This window comes from Panthera pardus, unplaced genomic scaffold, assembly GCF_024362965.1.
Source record: "Panthera pardus isolate Hobbes unplaced genomic scaffold, ASM2436296v1 HiC_scaffold_5, whole genome shotgun sequence".
NCBI classification, from domain to species: domain Eukaryota; kingdom Metazoa; phylum Chordata; class Mammalia; order Carnivora; family Felidae; genus Panthera; species Panthera pardus.
Window position 1 is genome coordinate 17928922 of NW_026526980.1, and position 10123 is coordinate 17939044.

The 10123-nt window shown below is 60.9% G+C and overlaps 1 protein-coding gene across 5 annotated transcripts in view; it reads right to left on the reverse strand.

The window, feature by feature from the left end:
• GSG1L (GSG1 like) overlaps window positions 1-9137 on the reverse strand; it is a 208295-nt gene extending 199158 nt beyond the window's left edge. Inside the window, exon 1 of one of the 5 annotated variants that reach the window (XM_053894386.1) lies at window positions 8385-9124. In XM_053894386.1, coding sequence (XP_053750361.1) covers window positions 8385-8730 — 346 coding nt within the window. In that variant the 5' untranslated portion in view covers window positions 8731-9124. Of the gene's footprint in view, window positions 1-8384 lie in introns of all 5 variants that reach the window. The other 4 variants (XM_019431914.2, XM_053894385.1, XM_019431913.2 and 1 more) reach the window with 4 other exon arrangements.
• Between the last annotated feature and the right edge of the window lie 986 nt (window positions 9138-10123).

Here is a 10123-nt window from a genome sequence, read left to right on the forward strand (position 1 = left end):
TGCGCAGCAGTGAGCCCAGCCCAGCCCAGCCCAGCCGAAATCGCTGAGCTGCAGACTCGAGCTGAGCCAAGTGCCTGCAGCTGTATGTGGCTGAGGTGTGGCCCTTGTTGTTACGCAGCGTTACGTAGCAAGAGCTAACAGCTACACACCTCTCTCACTCTCAGAGCACGTGGTTTAAGCAAAGCTGTCCTCCTCTCCCGCCCCAGGGGTGTGACCACGTGACTAAGGGTGAGAGTGGAGGGACCAAGGCCTGGCCAACCCACACAGTCCAACCCCTTGGGCCACTCTGATTGGTTCAGGGGTGGGGACATAACCCAGTTGGTCCTCTGAGAACCAGTTCTGGGAGTTCTGTTCGGGAGGGACTTTTCCACAGAAGTTCCTGGAAGGACAAGAGGTTAAGTAAACTCAAAGCTTTCAGGAGAGTCAGCCTGAGAATGAAGCTAACCCAGAGGAGGGCGGAGCCGAGTGCTGGAAAGACACAAATTCTCAACAACCCTGCTTGACCCAGCCACGCTACGGACCTGAGCTCTTCTTACGAGACTTTCTATTTTTTTTTTTTTGACGTTTATTTATTTTTGAGACAGAGAGAGACAGAGCATGAACGGGGGAAGGTCAGAGAGAGAGGGAGGCACAGAATCCGAAACAGGCTCCAGGCTCTGAGCCATCAGCACAGAGCCCAACGCGGGGCTGGAACTCACGGACCACGAGATCATGACCTGAGCTGAAGTCGGACGCTCAACCGACTGAGCCACCCAGGAGCCCCACGAGACTTTCTATTAAGAGGGATCACAGGGGCGCCTGGCTGGTTCAGTTGGTAGAGCATGTGACTCTTGATCTCAGGTTTGTGAGTTTGAGCCCCATGTCTGGTGTAGAGATTTAAAAAAAAAAAAATTCAGTATCTAAGAAAAAGAGACCATAGTTCCCTTGTTTTGCTTACGACCATTTCAAATGAGTTTCTCTTGCTTGCAGTGACTCGAGGATTCCTGGCCAACAGAGTTCACTCCCCTTGGAATGTCTGCCCAAGCCCCATCCGTTCCCCTGGCCCCAAGTTCTGGTTCCCCTGCCCCACAGGACTGGCTGTGTTTCCTACACTCCCCTCCCAGCACACAGCAGACTGGACCAGCCTCGGCCACCTGCACCACGCCGTCCGGTCAGATCCTCAGGACCGAGAACCAACAGGCATGGAATCGAATCATGTCACTGGCAGAGCTCTGATCTAGAAATCGCCGACTGGCGAGAGGAGAGTTTCCTCGCCCCCTCAGAAGGGGTTGCTTTGGGGCCCGCAGCGCAGGCCTCTTCTTTTTACTTGAATCGGTTCCCAAATTTTAGCAATCCAGAGATCTCCTATAAAAACCGGGAGTTTTGACAAAATGGACAACGGGGCCCCACGCGGGCCCCCACCCTGCAACGAGAATGGTCATCTGGGGCTCAGCAGCTGCCCCTGTAGCCGAGGGAGATGCCCCCAGCTCCCCACAGCCCCCGCCACTTCCTTTATGGCACTCTTGGGTTTCTGGGTTGGCCCCTGCGGGATTTTTGCCGGTGGGAGGACCCATCAACTCCAGCCTCCAGGAGCCTGGTGGCCCTGGCCCTGACCTGCCAGGCCTGGTGGTTGCATCTCCGCCTGGACACTGCAGGGGGCAGCAGCCCCTACGAAACCCGCCTTTTTCACACCGGGCTTGCGTCAGTTTCGGTCACCTGATACCAGAAGAGCTTAACCGCCAGGGTCCTGCGGGCAACACAGAGGCCCGAGGTCTTAGCATCCCCGAAAGATGGTTCTGAACCTGGTGCCCTGGAATTCAAACAGGGGCGATGACCACACTGAGCCCCTCCGGCTCCTCACGGGGCCCCACGGAGCACTGTTTCCCAGGAGCAGAACAGAAGAGGGGGTGGCGAAGAAAGAGTGTCTGACAAGTCCGTGGGAATGACAGGTACAGAGCACTGGGCCCCCTCGCTGCACACAGCAGCTCAGAGAAGTTCCTAGAATCCCAAGTGCATTCAGCACATAGTCATTGATCCCTTACTAAGGGCCGGTTCGTCTCAGTCCCAGAATGTGGCGTTCTGTGAAATGGACCAAGTCCTGCCTCCGTGGAGCTGGCATGTGAGCAGGGGAGAGAGATAATAAAGAAGATAAGTGAGTGTGCTATGTAGTGGGCAAAACAGCAATGACAGCAATGGGGGGGAATAAGGTGGGAGGAAAGAGCAGGGGGCGGGGAGGTCGCAGATTGAGAGGGCGTGGTCAGGGAAGGCCCCGTGGGAAAGAGGCCATTTGGGCCCAGACCCACCTGAGAAGGGAGGGAGCCCTGCAGACATCTGGGAGAAAGAGTCCGGAGGTGGCAGGAACAGCAAGTACAAAGGCCCTGGGGCAGGAGGGTGTTGGCCTGTTCAAGGGCCAGCAAAGAGGCTGTTGCAGTGAGGCAGAGGAGAAAGAGGGTGGAGTCAGAGAGGCAATGTGGGTACATCACGGCCAGCCTCAGGCCCTGGAAGTCGTTGGCCCTGAATCTGAGTGAGACCCACTGCACAGGAGGGCCCTGCCCAGAGTGGGGAGGTGATCTGACTTTCGGCTTCACTCCTGGGTGGAAAGCAGAGGGCCGAGGGGGCAGAAGCAGAGAGCCCGGGGAGGGGCTACTGGCCTAGTCCAGGGGAGGGGAGCCAGGGCACGGGCCACAGGTCCTGATCAGCAGGGGCTGGATTCTGAATGAAGAGCTGGCAGAAGCCACCAGCGGACGAGACGGGGATGTGAGAACCGAGGCTCCGAGGAGGAACCCCAGGCCTGGGGCCTGAGCCCTGGAAGGTGGCGAGTCGTGTCCCCGGGGAGGAGGTGGATGGGGTGGGGGGTGGCCCGTGGCACACCCCCCCCCGGAAGGGGCAGCTCCCACTGCCTTAGGACCCCCGGGCCCTTGTTCACAGACCTGCCAGGCTTTTGAGGAAAGCCATAAATCCAGATGTTTCTGTGAAGCGTCTCAATTTTCAAACGTTGGCAACTCATTCAGAGACTGTAAACACTGCAGGGCCAAACAAAACAGATGGACAGTTCAGATGGGACCCGCGGGCCATGGGTCGGCAGCCTCTGCCACGGGGTCGATCACAGCCAGCATGGTTATTGAGTGCTTGCTGGGCCCGCGTTATGGGCTTCAACTCCAGCAGGGCTAGAGTGAGGCAGCTATTATAATCCCTGTGTCCCAGCCAAGGAAACTGAGGCCCAACGAAGGCGAACCCCTAACCAAGGCCACGTAGCAGGCGAGTCATGGTGCGGGGGCTGGAGCCCGGACTGTCTGTCCCCGAAGCCTGTCATCGAGAGGTGTTCTGTTGCCCTTGATGGATGTTACCAGCCAGACCAAACAAGAAGAAAACAAAAACACGCAAAAAACCCGTCATCTCACGCTTGAGGGAAGAAAAGACCAGAGAGTGAGGGAGTGTGACTTATCCAAGGTCACTCAGCACTGGAGTGACCTCGGGGTCTGGACTCAAACCTGGGGCTTATGACTCCCCGGGCAATGCTTTCTGGGCGAAAGCCAGGTTCTAGAACCTTCTGGCTGGGTGCACATCCCAGCTCTGGTAGCTGCGTGACCTTGAGCAAGTCACCTCATCTCTCTGTGCCCCAGAAAATAGGTGTAACCCTGGCACTAGGTTGTCATCAAGCTGTTATGGAAATGCAAGGAAATGACACTGGTCTATGGGACCTTTCAAAGTCCATATCTTCGCCCATCAGACGGTCCTAACACAAAGCCCATCCACCCGTTACTCCAACGCACTCCCAGCACTAGAAGCCCGCTCTTGGGGGGGCATCATGTCTGTGCTCATACTCGTGAAGGAGGCAGCGACATAACTGAAGGGAGCAGGCAGAAGGGCTGGGGTTTCTGTAGAAAAGGGGAAGCAAGAAAGGCGTAGAAGGTCAGCTAAGGGCTTTCTCCTCATGAGTAAGAATGGCCTCGCCCCACACGCACTGGGGTGTGTAAAGGGGCGGGGGGCGCTGCGTGTCGTGGGCACCTCAGTGAAAGGGAAGGGGTCCCCGGTTGGCCCCCTGACTCACTGCAGGGTAAGAAGACACTTAGAGCCGAAGAAAGAGCAGCAGCCGTAACAATCGCCACCATTCACCCCACAAATGTTTGCTGAGCACCTGCCAGTGTTCTGAGCACTAAGGGACCCGCGGTGAACGATGCAGAGAAACTCAACCGCCAACTTCTTGGAGCTGGTGGGCACCACTGAGGAGGAGTCGGTGGCGAGGGCTAGAGGAAAACTCAAGCAGGAAACGGGTGGGGGAGATCGATTTTGCACTGGGGGCTCAGAGCGAGCTCAGCACTGACTTGAAGAAGTTTCCAGAACTAGTCTTGTGGCCATCTAGGGGACAAGCATTTCAGGCAGAGGGAAGGACCCGCGCAAAGGGTTTGAGTGTGCCTGGATTTGAGGGCGGGTGTGACCACGATTGGGGGTGGGGAGCAGGAGAAGAACCCAGAGAAGTAGCACGGCCGGGGACGGGCCACGGGAGGACGTGGCTTTGACTCTAAGTGAGAGTGGAGCTGCCAGAGGGGGCCGCACGAAGGTGGGTGAGGATCTGGCGGTTACTCTGGGGCTGGGGGGAGAGCAGACTGAGGGCCGAGGGGGGTCAACGGGGGAAGCAGGGCGACGGCTGCAGCAGTCCACGGGAGAGACGCGGGGGCTCAGACGGGGTGACGGGGCACTCAGAGGTGGCAAGGGGCACTCACACAGCACCTCCCCCGCGCTATTTCACCGAACACCCCCGCCTCCAACAAGCGCTACCTGCCCGGATCCCCAGTCTGCAGGGCAGCAAACTGAGGCTCTTGCCCAAACCACACTGCTAACAGGAAACTCGAGAAACTTCCATCTTTCACAAAAGAGAATGGGCATTTGTCCACCCATCCCAGGGGACAGAGTGGGTCTAGAGGCGAACAACAGCATCCTCCGCCTGTCCCTCCCTCTCTCTGGCCCACCTCCCTCCAGGCATCCTGGCCAGCCGCCCCATTGGTCTTCTGAGTCACCTACTTCCTCAGGTTCAAGCACGGGCCTGACGAAGTCCAGCCTCACCTGTGCTCTCCCTGCTGGCACAACCACACCCCCCGCCAGCCCATCTCCCTTCCCCTAGTCACTATTGCTTTTCCAGGCCTTTACTCCGCTGCCCCCACCCCCCAGAACGCCTCCAACGGCAACCACCCAGCCCTTCTGAGCATCGATTCCAGAGGAGAAAACCAATTGGCGTGAAGGGCTCGGGGTAATTCTGTGTCAAGGCCACGCTCCCTTTCTGTTTGTTGAAGGAGGTCGATGCTCCTTCTTGGACGGAGAAAAGCTTTCTTTGTGCCCAGTCTGGTGAAATTGTGTCTGTTTAGGACAGGCTGCAGTCTTCTTTGTGAACGCGGTGGATTTTTTTTTTTCATGTGGGTAAAAGGGCTTATTAGATTTCCCTGTGGCTGCCCAGAGTGGGGAGAGGCTTTTCTGGGCACAGAAAGAGATGATCGAACAGGCGTTGGAGACGAAGGAGCAGTTCGCAGCTGCCTCTCATGGAGAGGTCAGGGTTTTGTGGTTGGTGTTTTCACTGGGGGAAACGTAAAAATGCTGGGAAGGAAAAGAAGGCCTTCCCCATAGTTTGGGGCAGGAGGGAAGGAAGACAGTCCTCAAGGCGATGCCTCGGGGGTGGGGGGGGAGAGGGGGGCAGGATTTTGTTGGGGGGGGCTTTTGGACGCTTTCTTCCTCTTCGAGCAAAAAGCAAATTAAAAAATGGTCACCGAACGCAGAGGAAAGGTTGTCATAGCAACAAAAGTTTGAGGCCAGGTACTTCCTGACATCCTTTCAAGACCACAGAGGTGGAGAGGCGGGATTTGGGCACGGTGGGATCAGCCAGGGAAACCATCCAAGCGGGCTCAGACCTCCCAAATTTCTCACCGGCGGCGCTGACAGGCTGATAACTATTTTCTGAGCTCTCGGGGAGGAAAATGGTGATTTTCTGGGAGGGGAGATCTCTAGCCAACAGCGATCAAGAGAAAAGAGAAAACTGTGGGTTTGTTTTGTTGACCCAACAAACGAACCACCCATGTGTTTATAAACAGAGGACTGGGGATGAAGGTCTTAGGCTGAGTGCCCCCCCCCTCAAATGATGCCTGTCTCGGACCCCCCAACTGTATCATTCTCTTCCCTTATCGCTTCGCCCTGATCTCTTTCTGCCCCAGAGAAGGCCATCCAGACCCCCTCGCCAGCTGGGGCGCCTGGACAAAAAAAAAAAAAAAAAACTCTCCGAACCCCCAATTCCTCATCTGAAAAGTGGGCCCCCTAAAAGGTGCTGGCAAGGAGTCAACAAGATCCGGCAGGTGAGAAGCTTCCACAGTGCCTGGTGTACTTGAAGGGCTCGATAAATGCAAGCTAACACGACTTTAAATGTTGCTCAACTAATAATTTTTAAAGCTGCTCGGGCTTCAACATCCTGTGTCAAGCCCTGGATGAAAGACACAGGGAAGTAACGACAAGCGGGGGGGCTGTGACCTTCAGGGAGAGGCCAGGGGAGACCTCAGGGAAGAGGCTCAGCCGGCCACCGAGGGCCAGGACACCCCGCGGAGGCGGGGGCCGGACAACTCCAGAGACACAGCGTGGTATCTTCAAGTACGTGCACAGAGAAGGCACAAGGAGGCTGTGTTTCTGCACAAAGGAGAAACTTGGTGGCAGGCCGAGGTGACAAGCGGGGTTCACCCCAAAAGGCGCAGATGTTCCCCCAGGACAAGGCATTGGGAGGCCTCCGTGGAAGAGGTCAGGGTCGGACTGTCGGAAAGCAAAACAAATAGCGAGCGTCTGGCAAACAGCTAGGTCCACGCAGGTGGTCACAGAAAAGTTCAGCGGGGCACCCCCAGAGGCAGGGCAGAGCAGGCGGCACCCCCAGGAAGCCTCTGGTTTACCCTTCCAGGGTCTCATCCAATGTTAACCCCGCAGAGACATATTGATGGCCTACTATGCACCGGGACACCGCCCAGAAGCTGGGGATGACGGTGAACCAGGCAGCCCAGGCCCTGCCCTCACAGTGACATCCTGTGGAGACAGGGGATGGGCAGCTAGTGACCAGAGGCAGCCTCTGGACGTTTTCAGGTTGTGCCAAGCGCGACGAAGGAGATAAAGGTGGTGATGAGAGGCAGTCAGGAAGACCCTGCCTCCAAAGGGGGTGGGGAGGCCTCCCCTCCACAAGACCCTGCCTGGGAAGGGGCAGGAAATCCCCCCCGGAACTGGGAAGCAGCCAGCAGGGGAGACTGGGGAAGGGGATTCCAGGCGGAGGGAGCAGCCTCTTCGGGCTGATCTGACACCTTCTCTCTGTCCTTTAAGACAACCAGTCAGGCCAATGGCTGATTGGGGCAAACTCCGCCGTCGCCCACCCCATCTACATCTGAGCGCACACATACACCGTCCGCACGCAAGGGCTGTGTATGCACACACTTTTCACCTTGGGGAAAGAGGTCAAGTCACTCCAGACGGTCCCCACGCCCGGACTTAGAGCAACATGGTCTGGGAGGTACCCGCTGGTGTGGCCAAGCACCCCCCCCCCCCCCACACACACACACACACAGCCACACGGCGGGTCTCAGGGGCACTCCCTCCGACCTGGCTGCCCCGGGCGGACCCGGGAAGAGGTGCGGTGCGGGGCAAAGGGAGCACTTTGATCTGCCTTCTGAAAAGTCACCCCCTCCCCCCTCCCCCAGTTCTGATCGGAGTCGTCCCGCTTTCCCGCCGCCTCGCCCCCCTCCCGTCGCATCCTCTCCCGGGCGGGGGCAGAGGGGCCAGAACACCAAGGGGGCTCCCCGCCGGGAACCCACCCGGCTCCTCCCGTCCCCCCCCCCCCCACCCCCCGACTCTCGTGCTTCCCGAGCCCCGTCTGGGAGAACGACCCCGTCGGCTCCCGGCTCCGGGGATCCGCGGGGAGTGGGGGGCTCACGGCAGCAGTCGGTGCGCCCTCCCCGCGGCGGGCCGGGCCGGGAGGGGGCGGCCGGTGCCCCGCGAACGAAGGCGGGGGAGGGGGCGCGCCCGGAGACGACTTCTGGCGCGGAGGGGAACGCGCGCCCCGCCGACCGGCCACCGCGCTAGGTCCCCGGGAGACGCGCCTCCCCAGGGCGCGGCGACGTCCCCAAAGGCGCCCGGCGCGCTCGGAAAGGGCAGCGGCTGCGCGGGGAGCCCCGGGGTCGGCGGCGCGTCCCGGACGCCCCCCCCCCACCCGCCCCCCGGGCCCGCCCCCGCGCGCTCCCCGCCCCCCGGGCGTGCAGCCGAGCCCTGCCGAGCGCGGGGCCCCTCGCCCGGCCGCGGGGAGGGAGCGCGCGGGGCTGGGGCTCGGGCCGCGGGGGGCCGCGCAAGCCCCGGGAGGGGGGCCGGGAGCCGAGCCGCCGGCGCCGCCGCTCACTCACCGAGCCCGCCGAGCTCCTCCTCGCACGAGTACCAGATGCCGGTGTGGAAATTCCTGAAGAGGAAGCGGTCGTCGCCAGTCTCCCAGCTGTAGAGCGCGCCGCCAGGGGGGCCGTTCCCGGCGGCGGCGGCGGCGGCGGCGGCGGCGGGGGCGGCGGTGCCGTTGGCCGTGGCGTTGGCGCCCGAGTTGGGGCAGTTGGCGCGCCCGCCCTGGCCGCAGCCGGGCTTGGGGACCCGCTGCGTGCCCTGGCACCAGTGCGTGGTGAGGAAGGCGGTGGTAGCGAAGAGCAGCGCCAGCAGGTTCAGGGCCACGGCCAGGAGCGCTCGGCCGCGGCGGCTCGTCTTCATGCCGCCCGCGCCGCCGGGGAGCTCCGCGCGCGAAGTTGGCAGCCGGCGCCCCGCGTCAGCGGCCGCTGCCCGCCGCGCCCCGGGGCTCGGGCGCCTTGGATCGGCGGCGGAGGACGCCGCGCGGGCCCATGCCCTCCCCCGCCCCGGGGTGAGGGCGCGGCGCGGGGAGCGCGGGGGGCGCGGGGGGCGGGCGGCAGCGGCCGAGCGGCTCCGGCGCGCCCGGAGCCCGGAGCGCGAGTGCACCTCGGCGAGGAGCCGCTGGAGCCTGGCAGCGGCCACGGCGCAGGGACGCGCGCCCCTCCGTGGGGAGACACCTGCAGGCGGCCGGCGACACTGTTCCGGCGCCCGCCCTAAGCAGGGAGAGGGGGCGCCCCAAGCCGGGCGCGGGCGGGGGACCCGGAGAGAAGGGACGCCCCCAAGGAGCCCGGCACCCGATTGGAGGGGCTGGGAAGCAAGGAGAACGCCAGGCAGCGCGCTCTCGGAGAAAGAGGCTCCTCGCGAGGGACGTGGGGCAGCAAAACCGGCCAGGAGGGGGCATCCTCTTCAAGACCCGGAGAGGCCCTGCCCTGGGGAGGCAAGGGTACAGCGTGCCGGGTTCCGCAAGAGGGACAAGGACCGGCTGGAGGGAGCCCCAGGAAGGAGCCCCGAAGGGTCAGAGCTGCAAAGTTTTCTGCGCTTCCCAAAGCTTCAGGCTTCAGGGAGCTTCAGGCTCGGACCTCGAGTCCCAGGCCCCATCCGAAGGGGCGTCCCACCAGGAATGCTGGGTGGGAGAGTCTTTGGGGCTTGTGCTTTCCCTGGGGGCCGCCCAGGGGGGCCTTAGACTGTGTAAGCCAACAGGAAGCGCTTCTCTGGCAGGATGATGCTAGAGTCAACTGGGCTCTCTATTATGGCACGGAAGGACAAGCACGGTGGCAAAGAAGTGTCGTGAATGACAAATGAGGCTTCCTCCTGCGGGCCATCCCCGCTTGAGATCCTGAGCAGCATGACCCAAGGTGGTCTAGACACGAGGTTGTTGGAGTTGCTAGGTAAGGATGCCCTGCAGAGGCCGCCAACCCAGAAACTTGACGGTTGGGGTCGGGGCAGAATGGTCAAGAATGCCGACCGTGGGGCTCCACCAGCTGTGGGCTTTGAACAAGTCGTCGCACCTCTCTGGGGCTCTTGTAATGAGATGATGCCAAAAAAAAAAAAAAAAAAAGCATTTGGCACGTAGTAGGTGCTCAGTAAATGCTAGCCACTGCGATTAACATCTGAACCAAGACCCATGGGCCAAATTGGCACAAAGCTTTTCGGGATCTCCTGTGCAGTGGGATTGCCTGACTGTGAGCACGCCCGTCCCCACCTCTGCTCTAAGATGACCTGAACTTCCTTCACACCAGCAGTGCATGGGGCCCAG